At 39.5% G+C, this 14,973-nt stretch overlaps 1 protein-coding gene across 3 annotated transcripts in view; it reads right to left on the minus strand.

Moving 5' to 3' along the window:
* The window catches only part of LOC116695584 (pre-B-cell leukemia transcription factor 1), a 63,917-nt gene extending 50,221 nt beyond the window's left edge, over positions 1–13,696 (minus strand). For 2 of the 3 annotated variants that reach the window (XM_032525923.1, XM_032525922.1), the window contains exons 1-2: positions 13,053–13,694; positions 12,084–12,157 (exon numbers count right to left, since the gene is read on the minus strand). In XM_032525923.1, the coding sequence (XP_032381814.1) occupies positions 12,084–12,157; positions 13,053–13,240 (262 nt within the window). In that variant the 5' untranslated portion in view covers positions 13,241–13,694. Of the gene's footprint in view, positions 1–12,083; positions 12,158–13,052 lie in introns of all 3 variants that reach the window. The other variant, XM_032525924.1, reaches the window with a different exon arrangement.
* Between the last annotated feature and the right edge of the window lie 1,277 nt (positions 13,697–14,973).

The following is a 14,973-nucleotide window of genomic DNA, read 5'->3' on the forward strand; positions in this document are numbered from 1 at the left end:
TGTTGGCTGGAGGAGGGTTGATGGATATCTTCTGAAACATGAAAAAGGTAGGGTAATAGCCTGCCTGAACTCACACAAAGAAATGTTCCACAGCCTGTGCCAACATAGGTAAAAAAAGAAGAGAAATTTAGCAATGTATAATTCTCTACAAGCTGTTAATGTTTCGCCATTCTGACACTGTCTATATATACATAATTGGTATGGCATGCAAAAAGAAAGACAGGAAAGGGGGAATAAATTGAGAAGTGGAATAAACGTAAGAAGATATAGGTTAAAGGTGGAAAAGTGTCTCCAAAAAAAATCTGAGCTGGCTGACAGTGAATTTTTTGGAAGTCAGCATAGTACAACGTACATTTGAAATGGCCCATTTAACAGCACTGTACTCCACTCCCAGCCACTGCCACCATTTGCATACATCATATCAGATGAAGATGGATGGTGAAAATCAATGTCACTGAGATGAGCGTTTTATCAAGGTTACACTATCCTCCAAACTTCTAAAACCTCTTTATCTCATCTCTGTTGTCGGCATATTAACTTATCAACACAATCTCCTTACACCAGAGGTAGTAGCAATGTGCATTTATTGGCAGGGATAGCAACAACAGTGTGGCCAGCTGGCTTTTAGAAGGACAACTAATCATTACTTTAATTATCATTTAATCTCCCAATTACTTAGTTTTGATTGATTCATAATTATTTAGCGCATGCAATTTAGTGACTAAGAAAATAGTAAAAAGTGTCCATCACAATGGTGATGCTTCTAAATTGCTTATCTTGTGCGACCAAAAAACACAAACATTTGCATTGCTTAAATGTTCCGGCACCGCTGGTATTTAAGGGTTTGACCATTACAACAACCTTAAAATTTCCCATTACACCTACCTGTGCCCAATGTCCTCCATTCAATCAAGGCAGAATCAAGGCAGAATCAGTGCTGTTAGCAGGCTTCCCATTTTAAGATAAATGAGAAAAACAGGAAAAACACCCTCAATTCCGACTTGAGAGTGTTAACACATTATTCCAACCCCACTGCTGACCTTGTAGCCACACCATACAAACAGCCTCAAATAGCTTCTTTTGTTGTGTTGCATATTTGTAGTGGTTCACTACCAAGTGAAACCAGTTAAAAACAAACACTGTATAGCTCCTTTAAACTAACCGCATCGAATGTATTAGTGTTAGGTTAGTGTTGGTGTAGTAGTGTAATGTTGGATTTCATTTTGCTGTACAGCAACTGTAACTGCCAGTGGTGGTTTACCTTGCATGGCAGCTGGATTTGAAGAATTGTGGGATTACATATCACACAACAATCCATCTTGTCAGGCTAAAACATGTTTGAACTACCATCCTACTGAACCAGCGTCTGGTGAGGTACTACTGGCAGCTTTGGGCGTGGTTTAGGTGCGAATGATTCTCGAAACTGTTTGTTCAAAACAACAATGGGGGATGGAATAAACAGACAGTTTATGGTTCCAGTGCCTACCCTTTTCCAAACAGTTTACAATGAAGGCTTCTCAGATGGTTCTGTGTAACACACATCTGGCGCGTAGTGGATCATTTATAGCTATTCTTCCAACAGTTTGTTGACAACTCTGTAGTTACTTTACTTAGCGAGAGATGTTGTTGGTGTCAGAAATTTGCAATATCAACAACAACAATAATATGTGGTCTAAAAGGTCTAAAAGAAAGATGTGGTCTAAAAGAAAGACGTGAACGCAGCATTTGCCAAACTACAAAATATACCATTAAAATATTAGCAAAATTTATGTCTGTTTGCTTTTCTTACTTGTGTAATCAAAGTAAAAAAAACTAGTTATAAATCTCTACTATATTACATATAATGTCAGTTCTTATATAATTTTATTTATGATTTTGTAACACACATCGTTTAAACGGTATTGCTTATTTCCCCGCTTGGATGGAGCAGTGACCCCCAAGAAGCCAGTAGGAATGGGCCCATTTCAACCCCAAATACTGTAGATAATCATGCCTCAAACACTGTTCAAATCCTAACCTATCCAGCTTGGCAGTCCATGTTTAGTGAAACATTATTATACCTCTCACATTATCAGGCTACAGAATCCTTCCCTTTGTCTGCATGATTAGCTAATGGTTCCTCATTATGTAGGGGAGGGCAGAATTTGCATTTCAAGCCTTTGTGACTCCCACCTTTACTCCAGTCCACTAATCATAAAAATGTAATGCTTTAGAGCACATAGGCCACCCTGTGATGTAACTGGAATCACACGCTCAGGGCCTAATCCACTGCCAGTGGTTACAGTTTGGAGGTCGCTAAGGCATCTCTGCGTGTGACTTTCCAAATGCTTACCCTTTCAAACCTCCTCACATCAGCCTGAAAGTGACTTCAACCAAGTGTGCATCCTCTCCTAGTGAAATGTTGCACCACAGGGAGAAAATGACAGACCATTTATAAAACAGGAAGAGGAGAGAACTAGCTAATGCTTACCATAGCTATTTCTGGAGGAGGATGTCTGCAAATAAAGAGCTGTCAAACTAACAGGTTCACAATAAAAGGCTTCCTTAATGCAGAGACACACCAAGTTTTACGTCTGTGATCACTGATGATGTTGCAGACAATCACACGCCCTGCTATAAGTTCCCCACCATGTAGCTGGTGTCAGCACTGGGAAGGCGTCCAAACCCACAGTACATTTCTGCAATGGAACATTTGTTTGCTTTTAGGGGGGGCGCAGGACCCCAACATGCTCCTACATTTTTCTGTCCTGCCACATTGCATGACAGTTTATTTTGGGAAGCGCAGGTTGGCACCTGAGACAAAGCTGACAAAGCACTTGGTGTCACTTCAATGAGGCCAGTTGGTGGCATGACAATGCCTCTGGCCATGCAATGCTACAAGATGGACAACACTGCGCTGAATATCTTGGCAAAGTAGAAGAAGACGCATCAGCTGTTTGCACAATTTCATCTTTGTCTCTAAATTTGAGACTGATACTGATATTTTATCTTAGATTACTGGTCATTAATAACAACTGAATTGCTTTGATGGCCTGTTTGCCAGTTCAGGGTGTTTCCCTGGCTCACACCCAAGCATGCTGGGAAGAGATCCAGCGCATCTAGCTCCCATATTAAGAACAATTGGGTAAGACAACTGTTGGATAAATGAAAACCTGAAAGTAAAACTGAATTGTAGTATTCATGATTCATATTTTTATACTCAGAAAATAAGGGATGAAACAAATCATGCTTACCGTACAAAAATCATGCTTTTCAAAAATAATTGATTTCAAACAAATATAAATTTGTTTTTAATCTATGTAGAATTTACTTTATTTGCGGTCACTGTGTCACTTCAGTGCGAAGCTAACGTTTCTGTAAGGAAGTTGCATTTTACACAGTCTCACGTTATCCACAATTTTTCCTCTATGGTGGTAAATCTAAAATGCATCCTCAAGTTATTTGTCAGATGGTTTAGTGTTATATTTCTTCGTACCACACAGCTTGTGCTCCATTTTTGCGTCAGCATTATACACCCCCCACTGGAGTGCAAGGCACCACCTGTTGAATTCATAAACTGTGAATTTTTAACTATTACAGATGAATGAATGAATTTTCAATGTATTTCCACATTTAGACAATTAGAAAATTAATACTAATACTACTACTACTACTACTACTACTAATAATAATAACAATAATATTCATATTAATATGAATATTAAACTAAACCGCATTCTCAATTATGTTTAGAACCGTAATTAAGAATAAAGTTTAGTTGTATGGAAACAACATTTTTAGAAGACAGGGCTGGAATAGTGTAAACTACATTTACAGTTAGTAAAATAGACATTTTTAAATGTAAGGTGTGTTTCTAAATAATCGCCCCTCTGAGTGTATTTTTATCACAGCCTGTGGAATAACAAAGAGATGAGAAGCAGCAGTTGAACTAGCCTTTGCGGGATGCTTAATGTTGGTCAGTGAGGAGGGCTGCTGGTGAGAGTCAGCAGATCTGTGGATGCCACTACTGCCAGTCACAGAAATCTAAATAATTTGTATGATACACTTATTTGGACCAGTTTCCCTGTAGCGGGTATTTAAAATGCTACTTTCCAGGAATAAAAATGTAAATGGACTGTTCTTATATAGCGCTTTTCTAGTTTTAACAACTACTCAAAGTGCTTTTACATGCTACAGGAACCATTTACACACTGTGGCCGAGGCTGCCGTACAAGGTGTCACCTGCTCATCAGATAAAAACACACATTTACACTACAATGGCACAGCACTGGGAGCAACTCGGGGTTCAGTGTCTTGCCCAAGGACACGGGATAGAGCAACCAACCTTCCAATTGGCAGGCAACCACTCTACCAATGAGCCACAGCCGCCCAAGTGTTGTATAAATGTATAAATACACTGCACCCACTGAGAAGTAAACGGTGAATGCATATTCTGTTTTTTATAATGCAGTGGAAACTGAGTGCAGATAAGATTACTGGCTAAAATGACTATTTAAAAAATACACACAAACGTACCCCTACACACACACCACACACACACACACACACACACACACACACACGCACGCACGCACACCACACCACACACACACACACACACACATTTGTACTGTAAAGTGACAGAGCAACTGCTTTGCTGTGTTAAGTATCAGATGCAAATGAAAAGAGAAAATCTATCATGACTCTAATGTGGCCTGATAGGAGGGGGCGCACTCTCCTCTGAGGAGCCAAGCAATGTGAGGAGGGTGATGTATGGAGGAGCTGGATGAGAGGTGAAAAGCGTAGCGAGACGGACGAAGGGAGGGGAGGATTGCTCGGAGGGAAGCGGTAGGTGGGTGGGGGGGGGGGGCAGTCCCGCCAGACTCCCGAGAGCCCAGGGCGAAAGTGGAATAAATGTTGATTAGTGTTGATTTTGTCCAACGAGCACCCGGCAACTGACAGTGGGACTAAGCTGCAGCGAAAGGGAACCATTAATCTTGGTCTGGTTTAAGTAGTGTATATTAATTTGTGTCATTTCCACTACATGGAGAGAGGCCTCTCTCTCCCTCTCTTTTCTTTTTTCCTCCCTCCAGTGTTTGAAAGCTGTGGCAGCCAAGTGACTTTCATAGTGAACATACAGTGGAAGCCTGGAGGTGAAGTCTACAAGTAGCAGCGGGAGAAAGTGGAGGAAATGAGATTCCAAACACTACATTATGGAAAACGAACTCCTGGGGGGTTGGTATGGCAACCACATCCAAATGTGCCATTGCATGTTCAATTTGACGTGCATAACAAATTTACAGACTTGATTAAATTCATAACATATTAAGAAGCCCTGTAAAAAAAAAAAGGCAGGCCAAACCTGCAGGGACTGAGATTGCAAAGGGAGACTTTAACAGGGTAAATGGCAGAACAGTGATATTTAAGCAATGCGTTGAGAACTGGAGTCGACGGTCAGGTAAAAGATTGAGGCCCGTGCTCTTTTACAAGTCTACTTGGATCTTTCCATCATTCTGTAATCTCCACACTGGCAGGGCTGCTTGGAGCTTAATGTAATTTTTCTACAAACTGCATTCCAGTGGCCTTCAGCCAAAAGGGAAAAGAATCATTGATCAGTACAGGAAATTCAGAAAATATACCAGTTAAAAATATAAAAAACAATATTTTGCTGGAAGATGAGATGAGGCTCTCACAGTAAAGAAAAAAAAATACATCACATTCCTTGTACATGTGATGTCAGTGTTAATTATCAAATGGCAGCCAAGTAAGATTCCTATAATTAAGCTCCTTAATATGATTAACATGTATCAATTAGGAAAATGACAATTTGCATAATGTATAATGTAACCACATTGTTCTATACTGTAATGGTATTAACACACCATTTACAATGCTGTCACTCGCTGATGATTCTGTGATTATGATTCTGCATCAAACACAATAAAAGGTCAGAACATGCCTAATGTTAATCAAAACACATCTCTGCCCAGTTGTCTGTATATTCGGAGAAGACATAGCCTTCAGATCTTCCTCTCTCTCAGTGGATAATTAAGCAGAGAAATTGGGGAAGCAGCTGTGGCAGCGAGCTTGCCATTTTCATCGCCCTGAATGCTGCTGTATCAGCATTGAGGAGGAAGGATAAGAAGGAGACAAAAGCTGCATGTATCAGAGTCGTCTCTCTGTCCACCGAGAGACGGGCACGAGAGGGGAAGCACAGCCCCGTGACAGAACGCTCGCTATCAGAACCGACATATACATCGCCTTGTAATACAGACAAGCTAACATACACTTTTTCTACCTGCTGGTTAACATCAAGCCCAGAAAACCTCAGTACAGATACTCCTTAAGATGGATTTTTGATAGAAATGTCAGTTTGAGATGCACACAGTAGCACAAAATGAATTCCTTTTGTCGTCACATTACACAATAATTTGACAGATTAATGGGTAATAAAAATAATAGTTAGTTGCTGCCCTTTTATGCTTATTTTTTATAATATTCATTAAGTTTATGATCATTTTTCCAGTAGTTGATCAATCACTCGGTCTACAAAATATGAATGCCAGTCACAAATTTCCAGAGTCTTCAAATGTCTTGTTTTGAATAGACAATAGTCAATTAATTGAATTGTCAATAGACAGAAAATGTATTGGCAAATATTTTAAAAATTGACTAATCTTTTACGTAATTTGCAGCCCTAGTTTTGTCCTGTTAACATTCTAAATCCCCAAAAAGTCCAGTTTACAATGATATAAAACAAAGAACAGCAGAAAATCGTCACATTGGAGAAGCCAGAACCACAGAATGTTTGGCATGTTGATTTAATTATGACTTAAATGATAAATTACTTATCAAAACTGTTGGAGATTAATTTAAACTTATAATAACATTGTTTCCCACAGGTTGAGAATGTACTTGCAGTGGTGTGTGGCGCACGATGTGACTGCGCGGCGTGTAGTGGCTGGGTTTAGAAATAAATGGGTTCAGTTATGAACTAGTCAAACAAAAGCAAAAAACAATGACTACAAAACATTATCAGATAATTTATTAAAAAAAAACAATTTACATACAAATTAGACTAAAAGATGATACAGATACAGATGAAAATATTGCGACACTGCAGCATTTGACACAATTTCAGGGTAGTTACTAAGGCTGCACGATATGAGGAAAATATGCGATGATAATTATATAACTTAAATAATAAATAAACAGATATTGTAGCCTACTCAGTTCTGCATTTCTTCTGCTTTCAGTATTTTGCTAAAATACAACAAATTGCTTGTTAAATTTTAGACAAATGACAAAAAAAGTGTAGCCATGACGTGCTTCAATTAAATCTTCTTTTTGCCAAACGTGCAGCAGATAAAATACCTGTAATAATGTAGTATGATAGAAAGTTACATGCTATCATTAATCTCAACTCGGTTCCCTTCTAACTCCTGATAATCATATAAGACTAGTTTTATCTAAAGTTAATTCTTGTTCCTTTTGTTGGATTGATCATTGCTTGTTTTTTTAAGTGTATTAATCCGTGATTTGGGGATCCTAAACATGCTATTTTGTACTATACATATCCTGTTGCACTCATTTCAATCTCATTTGATCAAATTAATAAAATGAAAGGTTTTATTTGGGCTTGGATCCTTAAATACAGTTAAAGGTCCCATGGCATGAAGATTTAACTTTATGAGGTTTTTAACATTAATATGCGTTCCCCCAACCTGCCTGTCGTCCCCCAGTGGCTAGAACAGGCAATAGGTGTAAACCGAGCCCTGGGTATCCTACTCTGCCTTTGAGGGAAAAAAAGGCTCAGATGGGCCAATCTGGAATAATGCCCCTTATGAGGTCATAAGGGGCAAGGTTGCATCCCCTTTCTCTGCTTTGCCCGCCCAGAGAATTTGGTCATGGGACCTTTAATGGATACAGGCAAGGAGAACGTAAGGCTCGGTTAGCAACGATTAGCTCTGATTAGCGGTTAGCTCCAGTCAGCTTTGGTTAGCTAGCTTATAAAAATATGAAGCAGAGGAGACTGCCACGGAGAGAGGTAACAGCCAAACTCTGATAAATAATGTTTGGGAAGCTTTCACAGCAGCATGGCTGCGTTCTTTCTACGGTTTTATTAGAACAGTTAATTCCATTGCAAGACCACCAGCAGCGTGCTACTACTAACGTAACTATAGCCTGTCTGACCATATGCAACGCTGACGCTGTCATACACGCGGCACGCAACCCCACGAGGGGAAGGGGCTGGAGGCAGCTGGTCTGTGTACACTGTCAAAATTGAATTTGGGTTTTAACTACTCTACGGTAAACACTGAATAAATAATAATAATTTATACTTTATTAATCCTGCAAGGGAAATTACAATGTTTTCACTCTGTTATCATTATACACATAACACAATACTCTAATGGAGAGATGTCAGAGTGAGGGGGCTGCCCATGGAATGGCACCTTGAGCAGTTGGGGGTTCGGTGCCTTGCTCAAGAGCATCTTGGCAGTGCACAGGAAGTAAACTGGCACCTCTCCAGCAACCCGTTCACCACCATACTTTGGTCCATATGGGGACTGCCACCCAAGTTTAGTTTTAATTGTTTGACACCAGATTGTACTACTTTTGAAATTCCTACCTGATCACCGTGAAAGCTGCCTGAAAATGCGTTGAGCTCAGCTGTGTTCAGCCTCTGTAATACAAATTGGCATATGCCAAGCATCTGAATGGACTGACAAGTCAATATAGTGTAGGCTTCCATGCTCCTTCCATAATCAGACCTCTGGCTCATTTCATCTTGTCAAACACTACTCCGCTGCCCTCTGTAAAACACCCTATTTTCACCCTTCAAAAAATAACATTACATCACTCGGCTAGTCATTTTTTATAAATGGAGGATCCCCCAGGCTTGAAACCTTACACTACACAAACATGGGCCACAAGAAAGCTGGCCTTTTGTCGAGGTTGAGAGGGAAAAAATTAAACAGCAAGTCAGAGCAGCACATTTACTGAGCAGCTCAGTCAAGGAGTGGTTTTGTTTGACACTGCCAGAGATTTATGATGTTGGTGAAGTGTTTACAGAGGTCAAGGCGTCTCATTTTCCAAATCAGTTTGTCAAGCATTTGCTTATCTGAAGAGGCCTTTTCATCAATCATAAAAACTGATGGTGAAGACCAAGAGAAAACAGTCCACCTTAAAAAATATCTTTTTTTCATAGATAGAAAGATTACATAGAGAAAGTGAAAACCAGGATTAAGTTGTGTCATACTGTTTCATATCCCTCTCTTCACCAGACTATTTACTTACATTCAGTTAGTGGAAGGATAAGGTTTCATGGGTCAATAGCAGTGGAGTCAAATTGTTTAGAAATATGTTTGGAAAGTCTCTGTGAGAACCTTTCCTAACATTTTAATAACAAAGTACTATAATATGCATTATATATTTTATGCTTTGTCTTTTCTCAGGAATGTACTATGCCACACACAAGCACAATCATGCACGGTGTCTGAAAAATAGTATTCCTTTGAAGTGAAAAAGACAACCCAAATATGCCTGGAATGAAACTGAGTACAGACAAAGCGGATGTCTGTCAAAAAAAGAAAAAAAGAGCCACTGGTTTAAATAAAGTGTTCCTTCCTTGTCCTTTCCTCTCTGGTGTTGCTGCACCATTGTGCTTGTTTATACTGCACAACATTTCTGTGGGCCATCTCTTACTTTGGCCCAGTAAAAATACACAGACTAGGTCAGAAGTTCAGGCCCTAGATCAACACTGGCATTGTGTCCTGCAGGTGCTGTCAGCCGCTCCAGGGACAGCCAGGGATGGAAAATACACACAAGCAAATAGCAGCTCTGTGGATGTACATTGTCTCTGCACTCACATGGTACTTGGGACAAAGAAGTTATAGTGGCTCAACTGCAGCTCTGAGGAGTAGCCAAAGATTTTGGACTTGGCTGGTCTACATGCACTCTAACATATTGAAAGGTGGAACTGGGAAGTTCCACTACTGGTACAAAAGGAGGAGACAGAAAGGTCCTTGGTTCTGTTTTAGAATACTGAAATAATGACTCTAATATAAAAAGAACAAAGTTGCATAATTAAACCTCACGCCTTGACGTAATTTTGGTAAAGAAAACCTGTAAGCCAAATAACGTCTTTCACTTATAGAGTGCCCATACTACAAATGCCATTATACTATCAAAATTAGAAAACCTAAATAGCCCATGACATCATAGCTATAATTTCATTTCTATAAATTAAAAAAACCTCAAACCCAAAATGAAGTGAAAAGTAAAATAAGAAATGAAAGGTCAAAAAGATTTTTTACCCTTGTCAGTCACTTTAATAGATGTTTAAATAAAATTTTCAAAGGAATCCAATCCACTAGAGGGAGCAAAACATTTATATCGTTACTTTTCCCCCAATGTGTGAGAAAAAGGATGTTTTTTAACAGAGTTAGTGGGTGGAAATGGATCTTTATAAAACTGTGTTTTATTTACACTAAAATTGACAGCACTGCCGAGATGTTGAGACCGACGGCTGTTAAAAATTATTTAAAGCGCAATTATTCCTAACACACAATGATTTTTATATGCCGTGGAATCAAGCCACAATAGTAAACATACCAAGGATTAACGGAAGGCTTATTTAGAAAATACGTTTTGTGTAGTGTAATTATCAAGTTATATGATAAAATAAAAATAATCAATCTTAAAATCAAACCAGAAATAGAGAAACAGTTTGAACTGTAGTTAATGGGAAATCTTTTTCACTAAAACTTAGAACAAAGCTACAATGAAAGTCTACACAAACTAGACAAGCACCAGACCTCCAGTGTAAAGCTCCGTAAGCTGCACCTTGTACATCTAGGTTGCCAGCTAAAAGAGAAAAGAATGGGTGTGCAAGCAGGAAGAGGTCCAAGTTACTTTGTACTCTCAACAGAGCCGAACTTTGGATGAACTCTGAGAAGCGCCAGGGAGTAAAACACTATGCATAACTGTGTCACTCCCCTTCAAAAAAACCTACCGAGACAACAAAAAAGAGGAGCGAGCCAGCAGGCTTCAAAAGGCCCCCTGCTCTTTCCTAAGACATTGGCCGATTTAAGATAAACTGTCGGGCTTGGGGGTAGGCAGTGAGGTGAACTTCAATAAAATCCAAAATGAAAACATCCATGAAAGCACCAGGCGAGGGTGGTATCACACACGAGTCAACACCACTACAAAGGTCAGGTATGAGCAAGTGCAACTTTGGAGACAATGAAAACAATATCTGCTTCATCCTCCATCAATTCCACTTGATTTCATGCACTAATGAGTGTGAAACACCCAAAAATCACTGGCTCTCGTAGAAAACCAGCATGCTGGCAACTCAATATCTCAGCAGTGTAAGTTTTGAAGAGTCCTATAGCACATCAATCTAAAGACAGGAAAATAAAAGATGAGACGCACGCTATCAGTCTGAAGTGCATTGAATTCTATCTGTGCCAATTTCAAAAATGTCACAGGGAAAATGATTTGGAAACATGACTTACGCCTCCTATGTTACATTATTTCTCTCCTAGCAATTATTCTGCTGACGTGCTCTCTCACAACTGCTTTAATAGAGAGACACAATACAAAAGAGAATATGACATATTCACTAGACTTGACAGTTAACTCACAAGGGGAGACATCAACGTGCTTGTGACACTTTTGCTCAATACTCACTATTATTCCACAATAGCATCAAAAAAACCTCATTCATATTTTGACACAATAATTAATAAGGACTGCTTAAAGTAATTGTCCACAGTTCTTACTGTGAAATAGTTAAAACACGCTGACTTTATAGCTACAAATGCCAATGAAATTTATATGGTGAATTGTATTGTGACTATGCAACATCCGGTTTTCCTGTATGAATTTGAGTCTGAATAGCAAATTAACGTTATCCTTTGATGATAAAATAGCCCTCACAGAGCTGCATCTGGATATTTTTGATGCTCCATTAAAAACCTCTGTGCAGTATTTAATTCATTTCACCTGGTTAAGAAGACCAGAAGTATTTCTCGTAGACAGATTCAGGACAACAACAGTGACTCTCTCATAATAGTGCAGAATTAATATGAACATACCTGTTTTTTCTTTGATTTCACACAAGACATTGAAAAGAGCTGGCTTCATTCTGTGACAGTTCAGTGCGTGTTTCCTGAAACAGAAAGTGGCTCAATAATTAACATTATTTCTAAAACTTATTCAATCTCTACATTGCTGGACAACAAGGCTGCCTACCATAATTTCTATTTTTTAGATAAATACTGAAGTACAATAACAGGAACAGATAATACTAAACTAAACTATTTTCGAATAGATGTATAAATATTATATATGTAGCCAACACATGTGCTCCAGTAGTATTAGATTTACCTACATACAAAGTAAAACATAGTATTTAGCTTTATATTTTGTCCTGTCAAATTATACAATTCATATTTATATATATTTTTACCAACGTAAACAATGAAACAAAACATTTGAAATGTATAACTTTTGTCAATCAGCTTTACTGAATTTATCGTGGATTACACAAGATGGATGCAATTTTGAATTGTGTATCACAAGTAATAAAGTTGGACTCTATTTACTAAACCACGCAGTTATGATGTAAGCCAATTTAAACTGTTATATACTCACCATTACATTTCTTTATTTAGAAAATAAAATATCAGCTATATTCTTTTTGATACCGTGAATGCCCCTTGACTGTTAAGGTGTGAAGTGCGTTTAAAATACTCTCCGTGGGCGACATATTGGCATGTCACAGCAACATTCACACTTTTATTTTCTCTTTTAGCGGCGACTTATTTAAATGTGAAGCAAACTAGTGATTTGCATGCCATCGTTGTTTACTACTGTTTTGCACAAGCCTGCTCTTGCAAAACCCTTCCATTTATAGTCCCATCTACACCGCATCGTATTGTAAATTTAGAAATGTCCATTTAGATTTTTTTCTTTCCCTTCTTTTTTAAATGTGTAGGCTATTTAGTTTGCCGCCGGCTCCTCCTGACAGTGGAAGAAGAGACTGAATCGGAGCAAATCGTTACCTAGCTTGGGCTTCGTCCAGACTTTGATCCGTGATGGTCATAATTTGCTGTAAAATGTCTCCAATGTCCTGTTTTCTTCCGTCTCCGTCCGTTCCTCCGTTGCCTTCCTGCATATGCTGCGGCAGGCCGGGGTGCCCTGCCATGCCTACCCCCGTGTGAGAGTGCATCAGCCTCGTCTGCTCGTCCATCTCTTCTGCTTCTCTATCTACTTCTCTGCAGCTCTACTGAAATCCTGCAAAAATACATAAAATAAAAAAGAAGGGGAAAAATCCCGGGTGTGTAATATTTTCGTAGCGCAGCCGGTTGTTCCTCGCAGGGGCTTTTTGTAGCGGGGGTATCAGAGGGGAAAGCGGAGATATGAGCCCTCCTGCTCTCTGGCTGTCTGTCTCAGCTGGTCGCAGCTGAATGTGAAATCTGATCTGAACTGCCGTTGCTTTTACTGGAGTAGGGTGTGCGTAAAAGAAATAGGCAGCTTTCTAATAGCACTAACGTTAACCAGGACACGTTTTCTTGTAATGTTGCGCCGTGATCCAAAACCTCCTCTTTCTGCCAAATTACAAAAAGTGTCTGTGAGAAATAATGAGAGTGGATTTATTTTACTCACTCCATCCCCTTGCTTTTGTCATATAGGCTACAATACAGGCTGGGCAGGCAACAGAATAGCAAAGAGCATGAGAGTCAGACTCCGCCTACGCCACATGATTGGGAATATAAGACTATTTAGCCCCACCTTGAGGTGCCTCTCATGAAACGTTGATCATGGGACTGTAAAGGTGGGATGCAGAGGAAATGCTTGGAGAGATGACTGCTGTCTTCCAAGCAGGAAGACTGCACAGAGTGGCAACAGGGTGATGAATAGAGCCTGAACTCCAAATAAATAACAGTGGCTGACACAGAAGGTCTGCTTTAGTCTCCCCTTCTGACCTCAGCAAGAGAACCTACGGGCTACCCAGGAGACCATTTCATTCCCACACTGTGCCAAGATATAAGGTACACTAATCATTTGTTATAATTATTAGAAATATAATGTGACAGAAGATGTATAGCTACAAAAAAGTAATTCTACTAATTAGAATCCTTATGAAAGGCACATTTGTTAAATTAATGTTCATTTTGATGTCACATGATATTCTAAACATAATCTTACAATCAAACATGCTAGTTTTGTTGCAATAGTCAGTGGAACATGGACTTTGTTCATTCATTTTCAGGTATGTTGCTGGGCTCCGCTTGGCTGACTTTGGCAGGGTCCTCCTAATGTAAGGCGGTGACCCATGTTGCGCAGCCAAGCAGCAAGGCCCGATTGTGTCTGGCCAGGCTGAAAAGTGCCCTTCAGGCCCAGTGCTGCCTCACTGCTGCTGTTCCCCTCCGCCACTGAGAGCCATTCAGAGGGACGAGAAGAGGAGGTGGAAGAGGAGGAGGAGGGGCAATAAAAATGCTCCAGTGTGGAACTAAAGTATTAACAGTGCTTTGAAAATCATTAGCCTGGATGTACACAAGTGTGACACACATAAAGAGAAACATATTTAAATGCTTAAGAGTAGTGCAGTGTTTTAATGTGAGCAGCTTAAAATCCAACCAGAGTTAAATGAGATGTTAACAACTGCAACCAGCGACCTCATTTTCCTTGCTATGAACTCATTTTGACAGTGTCATTTCATTGTACTTCTTTTAGATGGGCATTGTTTACAAAGTGAAATTTGTAACAGCAATTGGCAGGTAAATGGTGAATGTACAATATGTAATTTTCTCCATAGTTGTCTCTCAGTTGGACATTGTTGTTGCTTGATTTTGGCCAGATGTGGGTGCCAGCGCATAGGGTCTGATATGGTCTGTTCTTAGTCTCGGGGATTTATGCTGGCTGGGTTCATGTTGCTGTATTCGCAGGCTGTGGTTCAACTATGGCTGTGTCCCTGGGGCT

The sequence above is a fragment of the Etheostoma spectabile genome, chromosome 9 (assembly GCF_008692095.1).
Source record: "Etheostoma spectabile isolate EspeVRDwgs_2016 chromosome 9, UIUC_Espe_1.0, whole genome shotgun sequence".
NCBI lineage: Eukaryota > Metazoa > Chordata > Actinopteri > Perciformes > Percidae > Etheostoma > Etheostoma spectabile.